This window comes from Passer domesticus, chromosome 13 (assembly GCF_036417665.1).
Source record: "Passer domesticus isolate bPasDom1 chromosome 13, bPasDom1.hap1, whole genome shotgun sequence".
NCBI lineage: Eukaryota > Metazoa > Chordata > Aves > Passeriformes > Passeridae > Passer > Passer domesticus.
Genome location: NC_087486.1, coordinates 90,173 through 117,729, shown reverse-complemented (window position 1 = coordinate 117,729; position 27,557 = coordinate 90,173). Strand labels below are relative to the sequence as shown.

At 39.3% G+C, this 27,557-nt stretch overlaps 1 protein-coding gene across 3 annotated transcripts in view; it reads left to right on the top strand.

Moving 5' to 3' along the window:
• Nucleotides 1-27,557, top strand: part of KDM3B (lysine demethylase 3B) — a 54,448-nt gene that overhangs the window by 8,580 nt on the left and 18,311 nt on the right. For 2 of the 3 annotated variants that reach the window (XM_064388025.1, XM_064388023.1), the window contains exons 2-15: nucleotides 1,974-2,141; nucleotides 4,588-4,701; nucleotides 5,182-5,287; nucleotides 6,715-6,839; nucleotides 8,210-8,299; nucleotides 9,196-9,777; nucleotides 12,148-13,390; nucleotides 13,756-13,957; nucleotides 15,286-15,500; nucleotides 16,537-16,689; nucleotides 17,701-17,808; nucleotides 22,137-22,264; nucleotides 22,940-23,219; nucleotides 24,175-24,431. In XM_064388025.1, coding sequence (XP_064244095.1) covers nucleotides 2,097-2,141; nucleotides 4,588-4,701; nucleotides 5,182-5,287; nucleotides 6,715-6,839; nucleotides 8,210-8,299; nucleotides 9,196-9,777; nucleotides 12,148-13,390; nucleotides 13,756-13,957; nucleotides 15,286-15,500; nucleotides 16,537-16,689; nucleotides 17,701-17,808; nucleotides 22,137-22,264; nucleotides 22,940-23,219; nucleotides 24,175-24,431 — 3,648 coding nt within the window. In that variant the 5' untranslated portion in view covers nucleotides 1,974-2,096. The remainder of the gene's footprint in view (nucleotides 1-1,973; nucleotides 2,142-4,587; nucleotides 4,702-5,181; nucleotides 5,288-6,714; nucleotides 6,840-8,209; nucleotides 8,300-9,195; nucleotides 9,778-12,147; nucleotides 13,391-13,755; nucleotides 13,958-15,285; nucleotides 15,501-16,536; nucleotides 16,690-17,700; nucleotides 17,809-22,136; nucleotides 22,265-22,939; nucleotides 23,220-24,174; nucleotides 24,432-27,557) is intronic. The other variant, XM_064388024.1, reaches the window with a different exon arrangement.

Below are 27,557 nucleotides of genomic sequence, written 5' to 3'. Positions count from 1 at the left end.
GTGGACTAAGTGTGATAAAGGCTAGGAAAAATTTATTTTCTACTCCTTGGTCTATGTAAGTCTGTCCTTTCTCATAGTATCCTGTAAGGATGGTATCAACTGCTAGCCTGTAGTCTCATGTTGGGCTTATAGAAGTACAAAAGTGCAGGTGAATATCTGCACCTTTTTCGGGCAGAAATATTGGGAATAGACAAGAAGTATAAAATTTAAAAGCATGGGTTTTGTTGTTGTTTTGTTGTTATTTTTTTGGGTTTTTTTCTGGTAAAGCCTCTGAAAGATTTTTAGGTTTTTTTCCCCTGTAAAATTTTTATTACAGAGAGTAGCTCTTAGACATTCTTACTTTGATATAATGTGGTGTAACCTAATTGTGTAGTCCACAAAAAAATACATATTAAGGTCAGTCATAGTTGTTGTCCCATCTTCAGAGCATCTAGAAGAAATTCTGAGGAAAAATTATGCTGCTATTAGAAAACAGCTTTGCCTCTTTCTCATAATGTTTACTGGAACAGGATCATTAAAGACCTGTTGAGCTTTATTTCAGTCTGTTCCTAATACTGTAAAAGTACATTGTATTTTTTCCTAAGATTGTAAAAGTGCATGCTAATGGCAAAATAACTCAATGTGTCACATGAAGGACAGTACTGCTTTTCTTATGTGGAATGGAAGTGTGAGACATGTTTTTTTAAATGAATAGGCAAAGCTCTACAATACCATGAAAGTTAGGAGGCTGGGGACACAAAGTGTTTTGAGTAAGGACTACTGGCAAAGTAGCACAAATATAATATTAAGAAAGCTATAGGCCTACTGAAAACAGAAATATGTTCAGTCTTTTACACTATATTGCTGAAAATTGATTAATTGGTGGAAGGATGTCTTGGAAGGTCTGACACTGTTTCTCAGCAGGGCAGCTTAATGGAGTTCAAGAATTCATCAAGACAATTACTTCATATTCTTCCCTTGGGGTTTGAGCTTTTGAGTCTGGGGGGAGGAGTGGGGTAGAGGAGTAAGTAGTCTCTAATACTTCTTTTAATATGGTGTATTGGTAAAGCAGAGAGTTTATCTCTGATTAGTGCCTTGTTACGTCCCAGTGATCTTGTAATGGTTACAAAACCCTGTTTCAATATCCAGTTTAAGGTGTTCCTTAACAGACTAGTAATTTTTTGCTGTTCATGTGACATGTTTGATTATATTTGGCAAGTGTGTAAGTTCTGTAGATGAGAGTTTGGAATGTGACTTTTCTGACACATAATAGCTCCAGTTGTTAGGACATGGAATGAGATGTGTAATCTTACCATTCTTGCCATGTAATTTCAGATTATTTTAACAGTTGTCCTTTATGATAGTGAAACAAAGAGGATGATATCTCAGAATAGTGATTTAGATTTGTAGTATATGTAGTGTGGTTTATATTGTTACACTTGTAAATATTATTAAAAATCTAGCAAGTAGGTAATTCTGGGTGGTTTCTTGCTATCCAAAATATTTGCATTTGTTCAGGGAGTTTAATAATGTACAAGACAAGACAAAGCTTCTGATTTAGAGTGGGTTTTGCAAACACAAACCTTGCAGGCTGAAGCGTTTAGTTCTGTGAATATCAGTTAACCGTACTGATACAGGCTGTCTGTTGAAGTGCCAAGTAAGAGTGTTGAGATTCTCTAAAAAATCCTACTGTGACAGAGGCTTGCATTGGGTCAACATCTGTATTTTGGGATGAACAATTTTCATGTCTTTAATTTTGTATAGGAAAACAGAGCATTTGGAGCCAGTGATGTATATTTGGGTATAAATAATTTTTCATAGGTTAGTGATTGTTAACTTGATTCCTGTAGCTATGTAGACGTATTCTCAGTAATAACATTGCAAAACTTACCCTGATTTTTCTTACTAAAATTGCAGTCTCATTTTCCATAAGGATTATAGGAATCTTATTTTGGATTAAGTGTCTGAAAGGAGATGAATTTTTTTTTAATCAGATCTTTGTGGAATTCGATGGCTGTAACTGGAAACAACATGCATGGGTGAAAGTCCATGCTGAAGAAGTTATAGTGTTGCTGCTGGAAGGATCATTGGTTTGGGCACCTCGAAATGATCCAGTTATGCTTCAGGGGACTAGAATCTCGCAGACGCAGTGGCCTGCGCTGGTGAGTATTTGACCAGAAGCCCTTAGATCTTCAGAGGTTTTTGTCAGCTCTACTGTGAAGCTCAAGGCTTGGATATTGTACAGGGCACCATTTTGCAGGTTCAAAAATTGCTTGGGGCTGGACTTTTGCTAATATGACTTCCTTAACTGGCATTTAATAGTGCCTTTGGGAAGGCATTGGAGAAGCAGTATGCTCCCAGTTCCTACTCCAGAAATTGCTATGACATATTGTCCAGAAAAGTGATATTTACTATTTAGTCTCTGAAGAAATGTGTTTTATATCTGAAAAGATTATTTTTCCCTATTTTAAAACCTTGTGTATGTCAGGCTTTTCTGAATTGAGAATAAGCCCTTTGGTCTTATGAAGGACTCTCCAGAGCTCTGTATGGTAAAGGCTGTTGCATCAATTAAATAGGTATACCAGAGGACATCTTCAGGAAGAGAATAGACTGCATGCTGTGTCTGATATATAAACCATAAATTGGCCACTCCTAATCTAAAAAAAATTATTTCTGTTTTGTTGTCAGCATTAACTAACATGACATGCAAAATTTTCTCATATTTCTTGATGTGGTTGACCATATTGCTATTTCCATGGCAGTTAGATGTCATGACACTTAAAAACAAAGCTAGTTTATTTTAGCTAGCATATCTGAATATACCCATTCTGCAAACATCTTGATGAGTAATATATAGTGAAGAGCGCTCCTTATCTATTTCTTCTCTTAGTGACTTCTGAAGAGGAAAGACCATTATGTGTGGGAATCCTTCCCTCATTTTTATGCTGTTTAATTTTTTATTATTTGCCCCTTCTTTTGTTTCTTTTGACCTCCCACAGGCCTTGGACTGCTTGGGATTCTAGTCTCTGCTTTTTAATACATTTTGTACATGGATACATTGACACATTTTTTCCTGTCAAGGATCATGTGCCTTGGTAGAATTTGAATTTAGTGTTTTAAATGGGCATTCAGGCTCAAAGCAGTAAGTTCATCGCTGCATCTTTCTCTGAGGATTTCTTTATTGTGCTTGGCTTAAGGCAGAAGAAGACCAGGCCTTGACAGCAAGAGGCTCTATAGAGAGTGTTTTTTCCATAGGTGAAGTTTTCCTTTTTGTGTATTCACAGCTTGTCTCTATGAATTAACTCCAGTTAGTTTCATCTGTGAAACTGTTTTTACACAAGATCACCATCTTTCATTTGATTTCCAAATTGGTCAAAATCTGAGTGATTTGGGGGTGTTACCATAGTCTGCATGCTGACTGTAATAATTCTAGATTATTTCCACTACAACTCAAGCTTTATCTGTAGGCTTGCTGAAAAAATGTTTCCATCCTCTGTACTCTGGACAGCCACGTGAGCATTGAAGCTTTCTGTAGGTACTACAGGCCTACTCAGATAACTGCCTGGGAATGCAGATTGGAGTTAGTCAAAGCACCAGAGTACATACTTGCAATGGGAAACCAACTACTTAGCATTACAAAGGGAATGGTATGTTTTAGGAGTGTGGGGGATGGTGGATTTTTTTTTGTTTGTTTGTTTGTTTGGGTGTTTTTTTGTTTTTTTTTTTTGTTTAAGATATATCACTTGTGAATGTGTTTTCATTTTTCATTGTCTCTTTTTTTGTAATCCTTTTTGCTTTCAGTAGATAGTTTTACATAAACTGAGTAACTAAATGTTTATATTTATTCTGTTGTGTACGGAAGAATGGAATGTAAACAAACTTGATGAGAGCTGTTAAGGGAAAAATGTCATGAATACTTGTGTTAAAATCATTGTAAGTGTGAGCATGAGACAAATAGCACATTTCAAAGACTCTGGTTGGTAACTTCCTCTTCCATCAGCAAGTCATGTTATTTGGTTGTCTGATTCTACTATTACAAGGTTTCTGAATTCACTAGGTATTTTTAGTGATTTGCTCTGCATCTTGAACATCAATAATACACTTGCTATGAACTTGAGTTTTTCACAACACACTAGCCAAAAATGCTCTCATTTGATATAAGTGTATAAATTCCTTACATCTAACTTCTGTAGAAGAGTAAAACTGCTCCTTTCATGAGGCTATATCTGAAATATGCTAGATAGTTTGAACTATTAACAAAAGCTTTTTTTTTAAACCTCAACCAAAGCTTTGGTTTTTTAAACCTGAGCATCAGAAGGTGCTTTTCTATGAAAAACCAAACACCACCACAGATGTTTTCATTTTTTCTTTTAAGATCCAATAAAAAAAATGGATCCAGTTGTCTGTAATTCCCACTTGTAATGCAAGAATTACTGGCTTAAACATAATGATTAGTATTTTACATTAAAACTCAAGCACTGGGCAGTACAAGTTGAGAAATGAAAATTTTTAATTTTTTAAAACCTGAGTAGCATAAAATCGACTGTTGTTGGCCTGTATGCGTGCTCAGTCATTTTGGTAACTTATTTTTTTTGTTGTTCATCACAGACCTTTACTCCTCTAGTAGATAAGCTGGGGTTAGGCTCTGTGGTCCCAGTGGAGTTTCTTCTGGACAGACATTTACGTTTCCTGTCTGATGCCAGTGGATTACGTTTATTTCAGGTATTTGAACTATGTTCAGTTGAAATGTAAATTTAGCCTTGTGTTGTGCTTGCCAGATTAATTTTGGGGTTTTATTTACTGTTTCAACAACATACCCATCTTTCTCCTTTCACTGCCCTGTCAAATATTTGTGTTTGCTTCCCTGCATTTCCAGGTCCTTGCACTGACCTCCATTTGCATGTGAAAAGTACTGACACTCTCTACATTGTTTAATTGGAGAGTTGGCTGTCATTGTGTAGCTGTTAATTACAGTGGAAGTTTTGTCCTCAATTTCTGTGAATACACATTTTATATATACAGCTTTTGCGTAGTTAATTCCTTTATTCCTCCTGGCATGTCCAGTAATATTTTTCTTAATTTTACTTTTTTTTTTCTTTTTTGTCAATCTGACTGCAGTCCAAGAAGATCTGTTTTTGTAAAATGTAATGTTTCTGTTATCCCTGAAGACTATACTTTGTTAAAACTGTTTGTTTTTGGCAGATGGGAACGGAGAGTCAAAATCAGATTCTGCAGGAGCAGCCTTCACTAAGAGAATCTGTTAATGCTCTCATCAGTGACCAGAAGCTTCAGGAGATATTTAGTAGAGGTGAGGTGTGTTTTCTTTCTCAGAGCTACTTTCTACAACCGCTGTAAGGCTATGCTGATATTTGTGAAGGGGGATGGTAATAGTATCTGTTACTGTTTCATTTGGAGGTCAATTTCTAGTCCTTTACAAGGTAACATTATTTTATCACAGATACAGGTAAGCAGTTGCTTAGATACAACCAGAAATACCTACTGGGAATGGTCATGTAAGGTGTAATTAAAGTAGGACCATGTCTGTGAATTTACAGCTTCCCTATTTTAAGTTTTAGCTTTGAATTTTTTAAGTGTGGGTCGTTTTCTGTGGTTCTGTTCTGTTACTGTGGGAACTTAAAAGTGAAGTTCCTTTGTAGCTGCTGATCCTAAGAAACTTTCCTTGTAATGGCAATTCATATTTTGATATTTTGATAATTAATGCATCAGTTGTTTAAGTTGAATATGTGTGTGGATGTGGCTGGTCAGCATAGAGTTAATATCTGTTGTTTGGATTGTGTATTAGGGTTAAGCCTGATTGTGGCTTTGGTTGTCAGATTTGGGTCATCTTGGTCAGGTACTAAAATAATTTCTATCCAGAGTTCATATGCAGGGGAGCCACCCTACAGACAGACCACTGTCTTACTTTTGAAGGAGGATGTAATTCTTCATGGGAATTTGGTGCCTTTTGGTCAAATAAAATGTGTATTCGTAGAAATTCTGAGGACAATACTTCTTTGATGAGCAAGTAGCTTAAGAATTGTGCAGTTTGAAGCCTTCTTCTGAAGTGCCTAATTCTGGCTGTGTCCCACACAGATTGTTGGATCATGTAGATTTTGATGATCCAAGATAAGCAGAGGTTTTATTTTGTCTAGACTTAGGGTGGGAGGAAAGCTCAGCATGCTGACCTGGAGAGCAAGGGCAGGGTGAGAGGAAACCTTTCTGTAGATGATCTGTTGTCTGTGTGAAAGAACTATGACTGGTTGGTTTAGTGATGCTGGATATCCAAATACATGTTTTTACTCTGAAATGCATAGCTTTTATTCTGGGATTTGACAAATCTGGACTAAGTCAGAATACTGGGGCTGTTCACTGGATTTATGGTGCATAATTACTAACCTGTAGGTTAGAAAGCAAAAGAATTTAGTTAGCAAGGACCCTCCATGTAGCTTGATTTTGTCAAAGGAGCGAGTTAATTTTGGTCTTTCATATTTAGGGGTTTTTTTATGTGTAAACTGTATTCATGAGTTGCAGCAATGAGGACCTATTGACTTTTTATAATAAAATGCCTGCTTGCGCAGGATTTGCAGCAGAAGCCCTGGTATTTTAATTTATTTCCACCTGGAAGATGATACTTCAAGCCCCAATTAAGTGCACAGAACCATTTTATTGTATAACTCTTAACTAGTATGACACAAAGCTTGTTTGGAAAATGTCCTCAAAGTCCTTCTTTTCCAGGTCCTTACAGTGTCCAAGGCCAGCGAGTTAAAGTTTATCAACCAGAGGATGAAAATAGCTGGCTCTGTGGTGTTGTGAGCCACCAAGACCCAATAACTCGTCTTATGGAGGTGTCTGTGACTGAGGTAAAAATTTGAAGCGCTGCTTTGGTGTTCCTAAAATACCATTCTTCAATATCTATATGTGGGGAATGACAGCTTCGCCAAAACTTATTTTGGGTTGTTTTTTACTTTAAAAGATGAGTAATTATTTGTGTTGAGATTCACAGGGGTTTTTTTTCCTGTTAGGTTGACTTTCTAGAATAAATGATGTCACACAGACCACTTCTATTAAAAAAAAAAAAAAAGGTAAAAAGCTGTAAGCATTTCACTGGAAATGAGTGCTGTAAGAAAAAATATTGGAAATTACTCTCCAGAAGGGAAAGCGTGCTGATGCATAGAAAGCTACCTTCTGGGCCACTTACATTGTGTTTTTTCTATGCCTTCTCTTGGTTTCCGTCGGAGAGACTGTACAAGTGGTTTGGAACAGTTGTAGCAAAGCAGATGAAGTCTTAGTATAAATAAATTTGATTTATATATTTTAGCTCAGACTGTTTACTTTTGCCCTGTTCCTGTCAGTAAACCTGTGTATAGCACAGAGAATCTGCACTGCTACTTACTGGTTTTTATTATATGCTTCTGTGCAGTCTGACAGGTAGCTCAGTCTTGCCAGTGGCCTATAGTTTCCCTTTTCTGGAACAACTAGGAGTGGGTCCATGGTGCTGTGTAGCAGCAGCACGCATCTGGTTTTCAGATCCCATCCTGTGTCTCGTGCCCACTGCCCCTGTAGCCTCTTCCACGTGTAGATGGAATGCACTGAATGAGCAGTGATCCTGCACTTTGACTACTGCTATTGCTGGCACACAGGGAAAAAAGTACATTTTGTATGGTAAATCAGCATAGTACCTTGGAGAGGCGTAGAAATTGTGGAGTTATGTGTGTTCAGCAGGTACATGCTAGGAAGCACAGAGTTTCCTGTGTACTTACTGTGGAATAGAAAGTAACCTCCAAGAACAATTACAGAGATTGGATATTCATTCATTCTTTTGGGAAGACACTGGTGAGGATGCTTAGGCTAAACTAATGTTCTTCTTCCAGTAGTCCTTTCTACATCTAGTGGAGTGCACATGCATGTAATGTTAAATGAAATTCAAGAGCTACGTTTAATGCAATGAATACCTTTAGAAATGCTCAATAGAACAAATATACAAGGAAACAGTGGTAGGAATGAAATCTGAAAGTTTGTGAAATAGAGGAGGAGCAAAAGGATAGAAGGTAAACTAGAAGGCTGTAGTATAACTAAGGAAGTGAGATAGTAAGAAAAGGTAAATGGGAGAGGGCCTGCGCAGTAACAGTATGTTTAGGTCTCTTATGTTGATACTATATACTTTGAATTGAAAATTAACCTCTGCTTTTCTTTCTCCTACTTTCTCATTATCAATCTGTATAAAAATTAGAGTGGTGAGATAAAGTCGGTGGATCCTCGGCTGATTCACGTGGTGATGGATAACACTTCTCCAGGCGAGGTAGTACAGCAGTTCATTCAGGTCTTGTATATACAGTGTGCAACTTTGTAAAATTTCTTATGTGAAATAAGTAAAATCTGTAAAGGACTTAAAAATGCAGTGTTGACTGTGCACTTCAGATAATTTTAGTAATTTTCCTCTTAAAGTTTGAAGAGGAAAATTTTGTTTACCATTTTGATGGTCATAGCTTTCATTAAGCAATCTTCTCTTGTCGTTCAGGCCTGTTTACTAAATTTAGCATGGATCTTGGAGGGATGATCAGTAGCCATGTAACCATGGTGGTTGTACTCCATGTTAAGGTGTAGTGTTGCTGCGTTTTTCTAATAGCTCACTCTGTGCTGCTTCACAGACCTTTTAAGGCATTTCTAAAAATTGCCATCTGGCTGCTGTGCCTTGTAAGTAGGCTTATATGCTTGTGGCATTTCACTGCCTCGGTTGAGATGTTCCATGATAATGTTTGAACTTGAATTTTTGCCCTAGGCTAAAGGGCAAGCTATCTTCCATAGTTAAATATTGTAGGCTTTGTGTAGTGGACAGAAAGCGTGCCCTTCAAAGGAATAGTGGGGTTTATGCTTGGATCAAAAATTAGTGTGCAGGTAGTATTCATACATTACGAAAGAGCTTTGTTAGAGTATTGCGTATTTCTCAAAATTTGCCAGGATGTGGTTCATGCTACAGCAAGGTATTCAGCTAAAAAATTACTTGTGCAGATCTTACTCTAGTACAAAAAAGACAAGACCGTGCTTAATGCTTGTGTTCTGTGCTCACATATCATCTCTCTTTAGATGTCTGAATTTGTGATAAAGTGTTCCTAAACTTCAGAGCAGTGTAATATGTTCTGTTCTAACAGAAAAAAGTTGTTTGAATAGGTATTTGGACTGTTCTGTTTACTGATTGCATGGCTTTGTGTATTGTAGGGAGGGGGCCTAAAAGCAGCTAAATCATCATCTAAAGGGAAAAAGAAGAAGGAAAGCCTGGAGGGAAAGGATGGAAGGAGGAGGAAAAATGTATCAGATCCTGGTTGTGATCCTGCAACAAAGAAGCCAAAGGAGAGGGGTGAGGCAGATAGCAATGGTAGTGATGGAGGTGAGGCAAGCCGAGGTCCCTGGAAAGGAGTCTCCGGTAGTGAAACAGGACTGGATCCAAGGGCCAAGCAGTTGCCTTCATTTATTTCTCAGATTAATCGCAATATTCGTTTTGCTACTTACACCAAAGAGAATGGCCGAACACTAGTAGTCCAAGACGAGCCAGTTGGTGGTGACACACCATTGCCCTTCACTCCATTTTCTTCTGTGGCTGGACAGCCGTTACTAGTTGGATCTGGGTGTAAAGAGGCAGGAAAGTCACTGGATCAGGTTGGCCAAGGCACAATGACTTCTGCAACTGCAGTTACTACAACTGCTTTGACGCCGACAACTGTGAGAATCTCTGATACCAGTTTGCCAGCTGTTACTGGTCAGGAGAAACCGAAAACAGTCCGATCACAAGCCCAGGGAGAGGTGAGTAGCTCATGATCCCACTTGTTCTGGAAAGATTTACATGTTTGCAACAGATGTTCTGCAACATACTCCTGTTAAAATGTGTGTCCTTGGAATTGAAAAAACTACTTTTTTTCTCAGGAGTCCATCTCGTCCCAGAGGAAACCTGTTATCTGACATAAGAAATTACTCAAAAGAAAATTGAGATAATTGGTGAAGGAGTAGTAAGAGATAACTGCAGCACTCTTGTGCTTATTCAGCCTTAATCTGAGAAATGCAGCTATAAAATAACACTTAAGAGCTGAACTTAATTAATTTTGTTGTGTCATACAGAAAATAGCCTTCTTAAAATCTCTTGCCTTTATGTAAACCAATCTGCATGCAGATGTGCACTGAATTGAACATTCAAGTTACTTAAAGGAAAAAAGCCTCAAAACCAGAAAAACAATGAGCCTACATTTAGAGGACCTTTAAAAGATGCCTGTCTTGTGTGTTAGAGCTGTGTTAGCAATATAGTATAAAAAGGAGCAGTTGCATTGTATACTATCTAGGACTAAAGCAAAAGAAGTAATTAAAATATTTGAGATGAGAGGTCAGTCTGAAAGCAACTTGAAGGCCTTTTAGTTATGGCTTGGTTTACAAGGAAAAGAGTAGAAAAATAGAAGAGAAACTCTGTTAAAAGCAAAATAGGAGACTTCTAAAATAAATCAAATGAAGATTTGTAAAAACAAAACAAAAATGAAACCCACCTCACTTAAGTACAACAAAAATAAAGAATCTTGCCATCTAGTGTATAAAGAAAGTGAAGAGAATGGGAGATGTGTTAAGAGAGTCCAATGTGATTGCCAGGAATTTGAATGCATTGTTATCATCCCTGTCTTTTGTATTTGATAATAGAATGGGTGGAAAGGTTAGGTATTTACCTTGGAATAAAAGACTCCTGGATGGGAAGGTGTAAAGGAGAGAGAATTGTGGAAAACAGGAGTTGCTTAATGAGCGTAATAAAATGTAATATGAACTCTTCTATCCCCCACCCCCCCAATAAATAAATTCAGAGTTGGGAGCAACTACAGATTGTGTAATTGTACTGAGAAATTTTGGTACCACCTCTCCTCCTTTCCTTCTCTCCAACTCCACATCACTTTTTTAAAGTATTAATAATTTGGCTTCAGAGTTGGCAGGCAGATCATTAGTCCATTTCAAACTTTTTTTTTTGAGGAACGGAACCTGACATAAATCAGTAAGAGTGTTGTAGATAGTTCACATATTTACTGTTTCAGACTGTCTGCTATATCATAGACTTGTTTCTTGAGATGACTTCACAACGTTGGTTTCCATTCAAATTCATATTCTTTTAAAAACTATTAGAACATAGTTTTCTAAAATTATTTTTATCTCCAAAAAGATATATTTGAAATTCTAATATCTGGAAGAACTGTTAATAGGTTATTAAAGTTATTACAGCTGTAGATTGGTAATGAGGAACAAGCTAAACATTAGTATGCAGTAGAGTAGGTGTGCAGGGACACTGGTGACCAGTAGGATGTGTTGCACAGAGTCTGTGGTTGTATTTAACATGACCTTGAAATAAAATTGTTTTAATGATGAGCAGATTTCTAAGTGGAAACTCAAAGAAAAGGAGTAGAGCTGATCTAAATGATTCTATGAGTCATTAGTCACAGTATATAGTCAGATACAGTAAGACTGTCAGAATTGGAAAATCTGAACAAGTATCGATTGAGAAGAGAACAAGTGAATATGCCATATCACAGTTAATCTGCCATTCACAAAACTTCCCTGTATTTAATGGTCATAAAAATTAACCCTTTTGTGCTTAGCCTCTACTGAGTTGTTCCCTGGAAGGCTCCACGTCCTAGGCATCTATCTACCTGTCAGCAGATGTGGGCTGTGGGGACCAGGAATACTTTGTCTGCTAACCGCTAGGGGCTTGCGTTGTTTAGTTAACTTGCAAACTAAGATACTTATTTCAGGGGTGCTACTTAACTAGGTGAAACTTATCAGAATGCTCTTGGGGGAGGGTGAAAGATTGGAGGGTATTCAAAAACAGTTTCAGTTAAGGTTCTCTTTTTGTTGATTTGAATTCGAATGACCAGCAGTTTTACTAACTTGCTTTTCTATCAATTAGTTTACCTGTATGGTGCCTCCGCCTATATTCTAAAGTGTGATAAGACATTAAGTATTAGTTTTCTCTGTGTCTTCAATTTCAGTAGCTTGTGGGTAGGAATCTTTAAAGAAGTAATTGTAAGTCTGCTAGAAGTTTTTATTCCTGATGGGTAAGGAGAATGCTAATAGTACAACGAGGTGAAATAAAGTAGTCTTGATTCAAATAACAATCTTATTATAGACTAATGCTTACTAATTTTATTTCAGAATTCCCGAAATTCACTTTTGGCTTCTCCTGGATTTGGAGTCTCCCTCCCAAGTGCTTCCCAGTCCTTGGTATTTGGGGCTGGAAGAAGCCAATCAAATGGAGTGATGGCTCCAGAAAGCAAACCTTCTGGATTTCCTTTTGGCTGTGGTACTGGACAAGAGGCTCAAAAAGATTCTGATTCATCCAAGAACTTGTTTTTTCAGTGCATGTCCCAGAATCTTCCTTCCAGTAACTATTTCACGGTCCTTTCAGAGAGCTTGACTGAAGATGTCTCTAGTCGAGACTCATTCAAGCAGTGTACAGAGAATGTGGGTGCTGGGATTTGTAAAGGTAAAATTCTTTCAGTGGACAGTAAGCCAGGAGCCCAGTCTGGTAGTTCTGTAGAGCGGAAGCTGCCTGTGGAATCTATGCCTACCCTTACTCCAGCCTTTTCACGAAGTCTGTTGAATACTCGTCCCCCTGATAGCCATGAAAACCTATTTTTACAGCCTCCAAAGCTGTCACGAGAGGAACCCTCGAACCCTTTCCTGGCATTTGCTGAGAAAGCAGAACTCAGTCCTTTCAGTGGCTTTGCATCTTCATCTCAGACGGGGGTTTGTGCTCCGTCAACACCTGTGAGTCATAAGGCCACCTCTGGCTGGCCGGAATCACTCACCTGTACAGACTCTTTAGCTAAGAAGAAAACCTTGTTTATAACAACTGACTCCTCAAAGATGATCTCTAGTGCTTCTGGTTCAACAGCTGCTGCTGGTGTTCAGAGCCCTTCCACTGTAGGGAATGGTCGTTCCAGCTCACCGAGCAGCAGCCTGACACAGCCTATCGAGATGCCCACACTGTCCTCCAGTCCAACAGAAGAAAAACCAGCTGTCGGGCCTGGGCAGCAGGACAATCCTCTTCTGAAAACTTTTTCTAATGTGTTTGGCAGACATCCACCCACCCTTTTCTCTTCACAGGCAGAGTTTCCACAGGAGAAGAAAGCCCCTTTTGAAGCTGTGAAAAGGTTCTCGCTAGATGAGCGGAGTTTAACGTCAAAACAGGATTCTGACTCCAGTACAAATAGTGATCTGTCAGATTTGAGTGACTCTGAAGACCAGTTGCAGGCTAAGGCTTGTATGAAGGGTATCCCAGACCATTTGATGGCGAAGCTAGGCCCCAATGTGGAGCGCAATGCAGAATTACTGCTGGGTAAAGGAAAGGGGAAGCAAGCCCCAAAGGGCCGGCCGCGCACAGCTCCCCTAAAAGGTGATGGCTTGAATGTACATGATGTTTTGGAAGCACAAGGAGGTGGGATACTGGGTTATCTCCTGTGTAATGAACTGCGTAAACTAACAATAGTTGTAGACTTCATTCATATTCAGTAGGCAGCACACAGGATGCTTGCAAGGCTGAAGCTTAATGCTTCTTGTATGTGAATTTGGTGTTCACTTTAATAAATGTTTAAGCCTGTGTGTCAGGACGGAAGTGTGGTATGCCGTGGGCTTGAACAGACTTACTGGTTTTACATGGGTATGAATGTACAGATCTCTCAAAAGATGATTGTTGGAGCCAGTATCTTTTTGCTGTTGCAGTTAACTAATAGATTTTTACTTCTACTTTGCCTCACCCAGTTGGCCAGTCTGTGCTGAAAGATATGAGTAAGGTGAGGAAGCTGAAGCAGTCAGGTGAGCCTTTTCTCCAGGATGGCTCTTGCATCAATGTAGCTCCACATCTGCACAAGTGTCGGGAGTGCCGTCTGGAGCGGTACCGCAAATTTAAGGAGCAAGAGCAGGATGACTCAACTGTGGCATGTCGCTTCTTCCATTTCCGGAGGTGCTCAAATTCTTCCTTTCTTCATATGTAGTCTGTGTGCAGAGCTTGGACCGTGTCCAAGCACAAAGTAATTATGTTTTATTTATTAAATATGCTTGGGTACAATAATGAAGGTTTTGAGTGTCTTGCATTTCCCTGCATCACCTGACAGGAATTCCCTCACTGGGCCAGAAAGAGCTGCTTTTCAAAGATAAAGCTGTAAGATACTAAGCGAGCCTCTGGGTACAGCTTCAGGAAACTGAATTTGCTCTTTTGGGTAGAATTTTACTTCTGGGTGGCAATTTGTATACAATAACTCTCCGTCCTTCATAAGGCATTCAGAACAAAGGTAAAATTTTAATCCACTCAACAAGTAACTAAACATTTCCAGCATGAGGCTAATGTTCAACCATATTCTGTTGAGTACAGGACTAATTTTTAGGAGTAGACCACTATGTCTGTGTTCCCTCTGTGTTATATACATATCTTACACTTCTTTGACCTGTTGTGTTTCTCTTCGTCTTCCTTAACGGCCTCTTCTAGCAAGCACTACGCATCTTTTCCTGAAAGTAGTTAGTTGACTTTCTGGCATGTAAAGGATGAACTGAATTTTTAGTATGTGTCGCCCATCCAGTAAGCATGCTGCTGCTTTTCCTAAACTTGTTAAAAATTAATCTAGCTCGAGGTTAAAGATAAGATGGTTTCTGCTTAAAGATTAAGTTGTCTTTGATATTGACAGGAGATGCTTAGAGTTCTGTCGTATGTTTTTACGCCTTTTACCACACAAGGATTAGGAGGGTCAACAGCTACTGGTAAAACAGTAGTGATTCATCCATGTGGAGACCAGTGCGACAGGATTTTTGCATATATCGTCATATGAGCTGTTGGAGGAGTTGCCAAGTGTTGGCAGCCCTAGCCAGAACTGAAATACTGTTTTCTCAAAAGTTGAGAAAAAGTTTCTCATGAAATAAAACTGAGAATGACAGCCATTCAGATTTTTGCAAGCAGCATCATGCAGCAGGTCAAATTGAATTTTGTCATCTCTTTCTATTAATGAGATAGAGAAGTGGGATTTAGCAAGCTGCAGCAATTTCTTTTAGGTGGAATTTCCCATCAGTGTTTACTAGCACCTTGGAATTTGTTCTAATGGGTATTATAGCTACAGCTTTGTATGTCTTATTCTCTGTGTTACTGGGATTTGCATAATAAGTGTACTGTCTGCAGAATATAGCACTCTAGATGAAGCCTTTTCCACCCCTTTCTGGGTTTATGTTCTGATATAGATGTCATTATAAGTTAATTAAAGGTGGTTGAGCAGTTTCTCAATTACTCCATCCTATTTCCTGCAGGCTGGTATTTACCCGGAAAGGTATACTACGAGTAGAAGGTTTCTTGAACCCACAACAAAGTGACCCCGATGCCATGAGCCTATGGATTCCTTCTTCCTCCCCTGCAGAGGGGATCGATCTGGAAACTTCCAAATATATCCTGGCCAATGTTGGGGACCAGTTCTGCCAGCTTGTTATGTCAGAGAAGGAGGCAATGATGATGGTGGAGCCACATCGTACGTTGTTACGGTTTTCCTACTCTTTCTGTATAAAGCGTGTACAATATAGTGGAATAGAATTGAAAATGTCTTACAATTTCTTGTTGAAATGCTTCTCCTGCTCTTCCAAAGAGAGGCTGTATTCACTCTTGGGTGGGGGGTGTAACTGAGAGACCAGAATTTGAGACTTTCTTTTGGATCAGTGCAACATTACCATCAAGGAAGCTAATGGTAACTTTCCCAGACATTAAATTATTTTTTCAATAACTAAATGCAGAAATCAACTGGCTCATGCTCCTAAGAAAATAGAAATAAGCCCATGCACTTACCACATTGACCAGCTATGCTTTAATAAACAGATTTTCTGATGTATTCCTATCCTTTTATGCTCCAGGGACCTCATGTAAAAGCTCGGGGTTTTCCAGGGAGGGAGCAGTACCTTAATTCAGCCTGCAAGGACTTAGCTGATCATCCGGTTGCCAGCTTTCCATTTCAGGGGGAAAGGGTTTAGGGGAAAAAAAAAAGCCAGTTTAGCTTATCACATGGAGATAGCTGACTATCTAATTTTTTCCCTTTAGTTTCTGGAACGTACAAGGACAGCCATTTGGAGAACCCCTTCCTTGGCAAATATGTTGGTTTAGAATCTGAATAGTTGACAGAGATCTGATTAGTAAAACTAAATACACATTCTTTATGGTTTTATATATTGATGTCACTTGTTCATAAAACTAGCAGAAGATTTGTGATTTTGCTGTAAATTCCATTAGTGCTCCATTAAATGCAGTTATTACAGAACACTGTAAGGTGCTGCATTTCCTTGTAGTGTGCATTGTGATACCTGACTTTACCTATTCTTAGAAATGGGAATTTTAATGGTGTCACTGGACTAGCAACTCAAAGAATGGGGCTATGAGTGTAAAAAGTATGTGTTTCTATACTTTGCCTTCAGTTCATGTTGCTATGAATTTATTAATGTTGCTGTGATATTCTCAAATTAGGTGGGAGAAATGCAAAATGTCAAAGCAATAATTCGTAGTATGCCTTCTCTCTATAGAGAAGGTGGCATGGAAGCGAGCAGTACGTGGTGTGAGGGAGATGTGTGATGTATGTGAGACAACGCTCTTCAATATTCATTGGGTTTGTCGAAAGTGTGGTTTTGGTGTCTGTCTGGACTGTTACCGGCTGAGGAAGAGTCGTCCACGCAGTGGTGAGTACTGGGCATTTTTCCCCTACTGTCATCTTTGAGCTGAGTATAGTCAAGGAATAGTTTCTGGGAAGTTGTAGAAGGTTTTGTGGGAGAGTTATCGAGTATCAGCTTGGAGGGCTGCATATTTGGAACTTGACTTAAATGCTGCTGTTCCATTCTTCATTTCCTTATGTACATTTGTTTTATCTATTTGCTTAGGATGGGGTTATTAAAATCACAGCATCAGCAGACACAGGCTTAGAGTGTCTACTGAGACAGTGGACTGTATAGTTCTTTTCCTCAGAAAGTATAAAAGAAAAATTATGTACTATTGTAACAGTTCAGAACTGTTGTATGGGGAACTAGTAAGCAGACACTGCAGAAAACTGCTGTCTTTGACAAGGAGTTAGATTGGAAGGTGTTATTGTGTTTTATTATTATTATTATTATTATTATTATTATTATTATTATTATTCTGTGATACACCAGGGCTTCTAATTCAGGAAGAACTTCAGTAAGTTCAATTTTAAGAAGCAGAGGCATGAGAAAGTAGATACCTGGCTGGGTTTTTGGTGTACTCTACTGTATTGAGACCACTTTGGTAGCATGGATGCAAACAAATGGCAATCTCAGTGAGATTAATTAGTGACAGTTACATTATTATATGGAGCAGATGTATAAAATATGGGTGTTAGTGTGAATACTGCTGTCTATTTATTATGATAATATAAAAAAGCATAATGAGAACAAGAGTATCATATTTTAAAAATTGAGGTTAGAAGCCAAGACTTTTAGGTGATTGAAAACCAGCTGCTAGGTATGACTGAGGGGAAATTACTGTGGTAGCTGTATAATCTGAAGAGGCAGAAGTTGCTGTATATCCAGTCCTAATGGTCTATATTTATAGTTCATTTCTGAGATCACCAGGTTAATTTCCTGCTCTGTAAAAAATCTAAATAAACAATATTAATGCACAAATATTCTGTATGGTAAAGTTTTAGTACAAGATTCTATCTTTTTTCTTTATTCCAGAGACAGAGGAGATTGGTGATGAAGAAGTTTTCTCATGGCTGAAGTGTGCAAAGGGTCAGTCTCATGAACCAGAGAATCTCATGCCAACACAGATCATCCCTGGTACAGGTAATGCTTGAAACATGAAAGGACAAATAGCAAATTTTGTATTAATTCTGAGAAAACAAATGGAAAAAATATAAAGATAGGTGATGTTGTAGCTGACACTTCTTCTAGCATGGATTTAGAGGACAATGCCAGTTGCTACAGCAGAAGGGTTAAAGGGAAGGTAACATAAGTAAGATCAAGCTGTGGATTTGAAGTGTGCATCCTTGTAGTATTAGCTGTGACTTGTTCTGCTCAGCTGTTTTTAAGTTGTATTTTAAGTAATTTTTTTAAATAGCAAGAAAGAGTTTTTTGGGGATGGTTTGGGTTTTTTTTCTTCTTCTCGGATGACAGGGAGGGAAACCAAATGGTCCATGGTGACTATTTGCTTGACTATTTACATAACTGGTTCTAAAAATCACAGAATCGTAACGTAATGGTTTGGGTTTGTAGCAACCTTTAAAGATGAACTAGTCCAACCCCATGCCATGGGCAGGGACCACCTTCCACTGGACCATGTTGCTGCAAACCCCGTTCAGCCTGGCCTCGAACACTTGATGGGATGGGGCAAGCACAGCTTCCCTGGACAATCTGTGCCAGTGCATCACCACCCTCACAGGGAATAATTTTTTCCTAATAGTCAATCTAAACATATCCTCTTTCAGTTTAAAAACATCGTTCCATATCCTGTCCCTAGAGATCCTGGAAAAAAGTCTCTCTCAGTGCTTATCATCCCCCCTGATGTATTGAAAAGGCACAACAAGGTCTCCACAGAGCGTTCTCTTCTCCAGGCCACATCAGATCAACTGTCTCAGCCTTTCTTCATAGGAGAGGAGTTCTAGCCCCCTCATAATTTTCATGGCCCTATCTGAACCTGCTTGAACAGGTCCATGTGTGTCATGTACTGGGCACCTCAGAGGTGGAATGCTGAACTCTGGGTGGGGTAGAGGGGAAGAATCACCTCTCAGCCTGCTGGCCGTGCTTCTTTTTATGTAGCCCAGGCTGCAGGATGGCTTTCTGGGCTGCAAGTGCATTTTACTAAGTCACGTCTAGTTTTCCATCTAGCCGTGTATCCAAGTCCTTTGCTGCAGGGCTGCTCTCAATCCATTTCACTCCCCCACTCTGTACTGATATTGATGGTTGCCCCAAACCTTGCACTTGTACTTGTTGCGCTTAATGAGATTTGGGAGGGCTCACTCCTTGGGCTTGTCAAGGATGTGCTGAAATCAGTTGCACGCCACAGCTTGGTGTCATCCACAAGTTTGTTGAGGGTGTGCTCAATCTCACTGTTAATGTCATTGTTGAAGACACAAAATAGTACTGGTGCCAGTAAAGACCTTTGAAGGACGCCTCCTGTTACTGTTCTCCATTTGGGCATAGAGACATTGATGGTAACTTTGTGATCATCCAGCCACTTCCTTACCCATGGAATAGTCCATTCATTAAAATGTGTCTCTCCAGTTTAGTGACAAGAATGTTGTAAGGTACTATATTGAATGCCTTACAGAAGTATAGGTAGATTGCACCTGTTTGTCTTGTGGTTTAAGGATGTAGTTGCTCCATTGAAGAAAGTCACTATATTAGTCAAGTGTGATTTGCCCTTGGTGAAGCTGTGCTGGCTGTCTCTAATCTCCTCTACTTCTGTATGTTTATACATGTCTTCTAGGAGCATCTCCCTACATCATCTTACCTGGGTACTGTGGTGAGGCTGATGGGTCAGTAATTCTCAGGGTCCTTGTTTTGAACCATTTAAAAAATGGGCATGATGTTTCCCCTGTTCCCGGTCCCTAGGGACTTCACTGGACTGCCAGGACTTTCCAAGGGTGACAGAGAGTGACTTGGCAGCTACGTCAGCCCAATCCCTCAGGACCCTGGGATGCATCTTACCAGGTTTCATGGAATTTTCTATGTTCTGGTTCCTCAGGTGCAGCCCCACCTCAGATACTGTCTGCAGTTTTGGGCATCTCAGTACAAGAAGGATATCAAACTGTGAGAGTGTGTCCAGGGCAGGGTGACCACGATGGGGAAAGATGTCAAGGACAAGGTTTAGGAGGAGCAGCTGAGGTCCCTTGTTTTGTTCAGCTTGGAGAAGAGAAGGCTGAGGGGTGACCCCATCACAGTCTACAGCTTCCTCAAGGGGGTCAGCAGATGGGGAAGTTCTGATCTCCTCTGTCTGGTGACCTGCAGTAGGACACAAGGAAATGGAATGAAACTGCATCGGGGGAGGTTCAGACTCTGCTTCACTGAGAGGGTGGTTGGGCACTGGAACAGACTTTTGGGAAGTGGTCAGGGCACTAAGCCTGTCAGGTTCAAGGAGTTCCTGGATGATGCTCTTAGTTGTATTGTTTAGTGTTAGGTGCTCCTGTGAGGAGCAGGGAGTTGTTCTCAGTGATCCTCATGGTCCTCTTCCTGCTTGAGATTCTGTATGGTTCTCTAATGAGAGAAGGAACTTAATTCCCCCAGTTTCTCCTTTGAGGTTCACGGACTTGAGAGAGGTGAGAAGAGGGAATACAACTGAAACTGATGGGAAATAAAAATGTTGAGTATGTCAGCTTTCTCCTTGTCAGCTGTCACTTGCTCAGAAATCTTACTTAGTGAAGATGGTGTGTGTTGTATACATTTTCTTTAATCTTTTTTTTTCTGGCCAGGATAACTGTTGAAACCCTTATTATTCTCTGCATCCCTTGTCAAATCCATTTTTGTCTTTGCGTTAGGTTTCCTGGTGCCATCTCTGCACATCCAGGCAACATCCAGGATTATGTGTACCTGGTTCTACTGCCTCTGCATTTCATTCTTAGATTTTAGTTTGATCAGGAGGTCCTTCTTGACCCGTGTTCTTCCCTTGCCTTCCTTATTTGATTTTTTACGTGGAGGAATTGAGAGCTCTCTTTAAGAAAAATGTTCTTAAAGAGCTGCAACCTCTGTTCTGTTCCTTTGTCCCTGAGGGCAGTTTCCCAGAGTGTCCCATACACTAATTCCTTAAGCAAGTGAAAGTCTGCTCTCCTGAAATTCAGTGTTCTGACTCTACTCTTGATCTGGCCTACATCCCTCAAGGTTTTGAATTCCACCAGGACCTGATCACTGCAGCTCAGGGTGCCACCAGTCTTGACATGTCTGATTAGTTCTTTCATGCTGGTATATGACAGGTCCAGTAACTTCTCTTGTGGTTGGTTTCTATGTCATGGATTAAGTTATCCTCAAAGCACTCCAGAATTGTCCGTGATTGCTTGCAGATTGCTATGTTGCTTTTCCAGCAGACCTCAATGTGATTGAATTTCCCTAATCATCATGTGAGCATGATCCTTCCTGTAGTTGAAGTAAGAACACTTTTTCAACAGGCCCCCTTTGGCTGGGTGGACTGGAGTAAGCCCCAGCAGTGAGGGGCTTTTTTGTTGGCTTCATCCCTCTTTTTTGCCCATAACTTCTTGACCTGTTCATCACTGTTTTTCAAGGATACCTCTGTGTGGTCAGTATGTTCTACATGGACAGCACCTCCTCACAGTTCACGAGTTCCATAGTTAATTGTGTCGTGCTTCAGAGATAAAGATTAGATTGTCGGTTTCTAGTTGCACAGTGACTTCTGGCTCCTCCTGCTCATCACCCAGACTGCATGCATTAGTATGAAGAGACCCTCCAGCTAGGCTATCAACCTTACCCCTCTTGACAGGAACATGCCCAAATTCCTTAGAGTTATTTCACAGGTGTTTCCCTGTTGCTTCCTAATATGTTGGTAGCCCCTGAGCCTGTTGCTCAAATCTGCATCTCCTTTCCCCACGAAATGTAGTTTTAAAGTTCTCCATAAAAGTCTGGTCACCTTGTTGGCAGAGACTTTCTTGCTCTGCTTGTGCAGGTGAATCCTATCTGCTCCCAAGAGACCTGACTTCTTGGAAGTAAATTTGTGATCATAGAAGGAAAAACTGTTTAATATGGCACCAGCCAAGCCACCAGGTATTCACCTGGTCAATTCATTACATCTGTCTGTGTACCAGGAGGATAGAGGTGAACACCTGTGATCCAGATCCTTTCAGCATTGCTTCAAGGGTTATATAGCTTCTTGTGGTGGTTTAAAGTGACCTCATTGCAATATTGTTGGACCCTACATGGAATAGTAGAAGCACATGATAATCTGTAGGATTTGCCAGGTTTGACAGCCTCTCAATGACATTGTGAAGGCAGTATTAGCACTGTTCACCACATTCTGCTATTCAGGGACAATGTCCTGTTATATATAGCATGTGACCTTAAAGTTACTTTGCAGTAATACTGAAAAACCCCGCCTCTTTGAAGATATAGTTTAGGCCTTTTTTTAGATTTCTTTGCATGTGATATTAAAGACCTAACTTTATTTACAGCACTTTACAATATTGGAGACATGGTTCATGCAGCACGAGGCAAATGGGGTATTAAAGCCAACTGTCCGTGTATTAACAGACAGAACAAATCGGTGTTGAGACCAGCTGTCACTAATGGAATATCACAGGTATGTAATTTGAAGCTGAAATTACCATGTTTGACATTTACATTTTTGAGATCGATTAAGATGTTAGATCTGTTAAGCTAATCTATTGTGAAACTGGAATTTTGCTTTATCCGTATGTACTATAAGGGTTTTAGTTTAGCTAAAGTCTTCTGGGTCACTTTTTGGGGACATGAACTGCATCTGTTATTTACCAAGTTAGATATTATTTAGGCTAATACTCTTATGTAGAAATTGGGGAGAAAGCCATTTATATTGATGCTGTATTCTAAAACAAACTACTACCAGTAGCTTGCAACACGTGTTTTTATTTTGTTGTGCTTCCTGAAGGAATCTAGAGCAGTTCTGTAACTATCAACAAAAAATCCTCGTGTAATAAAAAAAAAAAAACCCAAAAAAAACCAGAAAGAAAAGGAAAGAAATTAAAAACATTCAGCTTATGTTAAAAGATGACATGGTAAGAATTCACACCACAGTGCAAAGGTGAATACATGCAGATAAAGAAGCTCCTGTATTCTGCTGCTACGTAAACATAAATGAATTTTACTGTGTGCTTATAGCAAATGGAAAAAGAAAAACAACAGACAAAACCAAATGCATTGGATATTGAAAATGTCTTCCAAGTTGAACTCTTCACTTTATTCAACATTTAGCAGTTTTTAATATTTTTTGTTTTAGCTTCCAACTGTAAATCCTAGCGCATCGGTCTCTGGAAATGAGAACGCCTTTTCCACTGGAGCAGGGACAGCAGGAGTGGGACAAGTAGAAATGGACACTGTACCAAAATCTGAAACAACTGACAGTAGGATAGAAGAGTCTGCAAAAACAGAGACATTACCAACCAATAACACTGGGGAAGTAAAGACTAACAGACCACTTTGTCCAGAAACAGCTCCATCGTCAGCTTTACACTGGCTTGCAGACTTAGCAACGCAAAAAGCGAAAGAGGAAACAAAAGGTGAGCAGAAGAAATGCCCTCTGGGCTGCAATTAAAAGATAAATTATAACATACTGTTTGATTGCTGTACTTTGTGAGAGTGTCTAGCCCTAAATAGAAGAGAAAAAGGTAAGTTTTCTTCCTTTGCATCTTAGAACCAGTTTTGTTCTACAGGCTTAGAAAAATGGAAAGCTGGAAAGGTGATACAGCTGCAGACAATACTGTCTCACAGGTTATTTCTGTGCCAGCTTGTGTATTTATTTTCTCAGAAGCTGATATCCTGATGTAAAATTAATTACTAGTAATTAATTTCAATTGCAGCTTTGTCACTTTTTAACTGTTGAAGTAAATACAGCTCTTTTGTGTGCTATGTGAAGAGTACATTTCCAAGGAACTGAGACTAGAGTCCAGCTGGAGAGTTAGATGAAAGCTTAGAGCATCTTTAATACTCAGTAGCTGGAATGAATATACTTCCTAGAAGTCAGAGGTAGCGTGACTAACACAGGATTTATTCCTGTCCGTATGTCTAGAAGGGACTACTTTACATATTCATATTAAATGTTGGTGAATCACTTGCAAGTTTTGCAGATCTTAGCCACTGTAATATTTTGATTACCATTAAAATTTGAAATATTTAATATCAAAACATTAATTCAGAAAGTCAGGAAAATGTTTTTTTAACCGAATCCATTAAAAAGCTGTGTTTACATGTGTCAGATCTTTTTGGATCAGATCTATTGTGCTGTTCGAAACCTTAGCAGCATATGAAGGGCAAAATCTAGGTGAAGTATCTTTGATACTCATTGAGGTGCCTCCTTCACTGTTAGAGTGATAATTTACCGTTACCACAAGATTCTATTAATATCCTATTTAATGCAAGAACAAATAATTTCAGTAAACTTTGTGATCGTTTTAACTTTGACTCTTGGAGATTTTTTTCTCTCCCCTCCCTGTAACGTTTATATTTATCTTGCAGAATCAGGATCACTGAGATCAGTGCTTAATAAAGAATCCCATTCACCCTTTGGATTAGATTCCTTCAACTCCAGTACAAAGGTTTCCCCGCTAACCCCAAAGCTGTTTAATAGCCTCTTGTTGGGCCCAGTGACATCTAGCAACAAAGCTGAAGGCTCCAGCCTCAGAGATCTGCTACACACAGGACCAGGAAAGCTTCCTCAGGTCCCATCAGACACAGGAATCCCCTTTCCTCCAGTCTTTTCTGCAGCTTCTACGGTAAATAATTTTGTATTCCTTCAATGATAACTGTTCTAGGGAAAAATTTTCATCTAAATGTTTTTATAGTATTCTACTCTTGAATGTTGAAACAAATGTAATGCCTCACCAAAACTCACCACCCCACAAATTTGTAGAGAATTTTAATGCTAAAGTTTTAGTTTTAGTTTATTACTGCTGAGGAGAGGCTATTCTCTTCAAGAGACCAAGAAAGTGGGATAAATACATCCTATAACTTGTTTAGTTGATAACCAGCATCCCTGCAAAGTTCACTTGAAATTTCACATCTTTAAAAATATTGTAAGAGCATACCACAGAAAAAAACCCGAAAACTTTAGAGTAAACCAGTTCCTTAAACTTATGTATTATACTTGAAAGGCATTTGTGCTAGAATATACTTGGGCAGGATCTGCTGCTCCAGCTGCATCACTACAGTTCTATGGGTCCCGATGGGATTAATCCAGGAACCTTCAGAGAGCTGCTGATGTCATCGCAAAGCCTCTCTCAATGAGTTTAATGGGGTCTTGGGAATCTGCAGTGGTCCCAGCTGATTGGAAGCTGGCAAACATTGTCCTGATTTCCTAAAAGGGCGAAGAGCAGTACCATGGAAACCACAGGTGTGTCAGTCTCACTTAAGTGTCCAGTAAAATAATGGAAAATATTATTCTGGGAAGTATTTGAAAACATCTGGAGTACAATGCAATCATTGGTCACTGCCAGCATGGCTTCTTGTGGGTGAAAGTACTACTTGTTGAATGTGATTTCCTTCTATGATGGGGCTACCTCATTCATCTGGGAAAGCCAGTAGATGTAATCTTTCTGGAAGGAAATTTTTTGTCTCTCTCAATATCCTTCTCTGTCAATATCCTTCTGGACAAAATGACAAAATGTCCAGCAGACAGCTGAATAGCCACATATGGACAACATGCTCAGGCACAGGGTGGGATTCTTGGTGTGTCCTGTGCAGGGCCAGGAGTTGGACTCGATGTTTCTGATGGGTTGCTTCCAACTCAACATCTTCTATTGTTCTGTGATTCTGTGAGTTTAAGGTGTAGTTGCTATTGAATGCCTTTTCTGGAATAAGGATACATTAATCCATTTTGGAAGAAATAACTTTGAAAAAAAAACTGAACAAATCAATGCTATTTGGAGTGGTTAGAAGCATTTAGTTTAAGGAGAAGGGTAAATTCTGTGGAATTTATCAACACTTAGTTCTTTTTGGTGAATACTTTCTTCAAAAGCTTAGGCAGATAGCGTAAGAAGGAAGATGAAATGGCTTGTCTTGTAGCGGATTTTTTTTTAAACTCTCTGCCAGGCTGGCTGGCACCTCGATAATAGTTCATGTTGGTTGGTTTTGGGAGAGGGAACTGTACGTGAAAATATGACACTGCTGCAGGAAAGTGAATCCAAGAATACTTCTGTCTCTCATCACTGAGTACAGGTGAACAAATTGTGGTCACTTGTTTTAAAGCAACTTAGTCCTTCAAGGCTTGAGATAGCCTGTCTGAGCTTGTATCCCTGTCCTGGCAATTCCATGCATTGTCTCACCACATCTAATCAGATGTATTGTGTAATGTGTTTTTTCACTTTCCTGACTTCTGATCTTCACTGAGTAATTTAGATTTAAAGAACTTATGGAGAACTCTGGCCCATCTCCTCACTTGAATGTCTGGATGCTTCATATGGATTGAACAAAACATACCTGAGAAACAGCAGGTGTGTTACTCAAATTGAGAGAAGCAAGACTGCTGCTCATGGAGAGAATCATCTTGATCTTTCTGCAGCGTTGATAGTCTGTTGTGAAGAATAATAAACATTGTCTTTAATAATTAAGCTGCATGTTATCTATCTTACAGCCTCTAGCGAGTCAGAGTAATGGAACCTTTTTAAGACCATCCAAAGCAGATGATGTTATGATCTAGTATTATTTGGGTAAGATGGGCTGTGAAAAACTGACATAATTCCAGGCAGCAGTAGGGAGTGGAATCAGACTAGCAGTGGGGTAGTGCCCCTTAAAGGAGCCCAGGGTCCTGGAGGACAGCAAGCTGCACCTGGGCCAGCACTGCACACCTGCAGCTGCAAAGTCCTGGGCTGTAACAGGAAGCATACAGCCGGGGTACATCAACAAATGTGGTTATTTCATTCAGCCCCTGTTGGGCTACAGCTGGAACAGTTTCCAGTTTTGATTTCTGCCGGTGAAGAATGACAGTGAAAAATTACATGGGATCCAGTAAAGGGCCATAAAGAATGATTAAAGCATTGGAGAGCTTGACACATTTGGAAAGGTTCTAGAAAATGTTTCTCTTCATCCTAGAGACGAGAATGCTTTGGGGATCTGATCAATCTTACCATTTCTAAAAGGTGGTTGTAGCGAGCATACATTTCATAAAGATGCATGGTTAATAGGGCAAGAGGCAATACCAGTTTCTTTCAGGAGAAATTCTATCTAGCTAAGGATCTAAGGAAAAATTCTCCCTTTACATTCAAAGAGTGGAATAGGCTGCCCTAAGAAGTGAATTAATCTCCTTCCCTGTGAAGTTAATATTTGGCATGATCCAGCCCAGGGGAACAAAACCTAATTTCAACAGAAATTTACACCAGGTGATCTCTAGAACTTCTGTTAGACTTAGACTCTTCTACAGTTCCATAAGTATTTTTTACTGAGTTCATATATTCAGTAATGAATGATGTTATGTTTTAGATTGATAGCTCTATATATGGTGAATTCTTTATGTATTGAACTTTAGTTTTTAAGAAGATGGGAGTTTTTGGGAGGGAGGAGAGAGTGATGTTAATTGGTTTGTTTTGTTTTTCACTTGAATGAGAAGGTTTTTTCTGCCAGAAACCTAACACATCCCTGCCCCCTCCCACAAATGTATGAATAAAGGTCCAATAAGTGTTTATCTTCCATTGAATATATTAAATCTATTTAGTGTCTTATATATTTTGCTATAAACAAGGCCTATAGGCAGGCTTTTTTTTTTTTAAGTTAAAACAAAATTTTAAGATGTGTTGATAACCTGTTATGAATTTTAAACACCCTTTGAGTTTTAAATGTCCCTTGAGGAGTACGGCAACCAGAACCAGAGAATCTCTCTACTAGTGGTTCCGCTAACGCACAGGAAG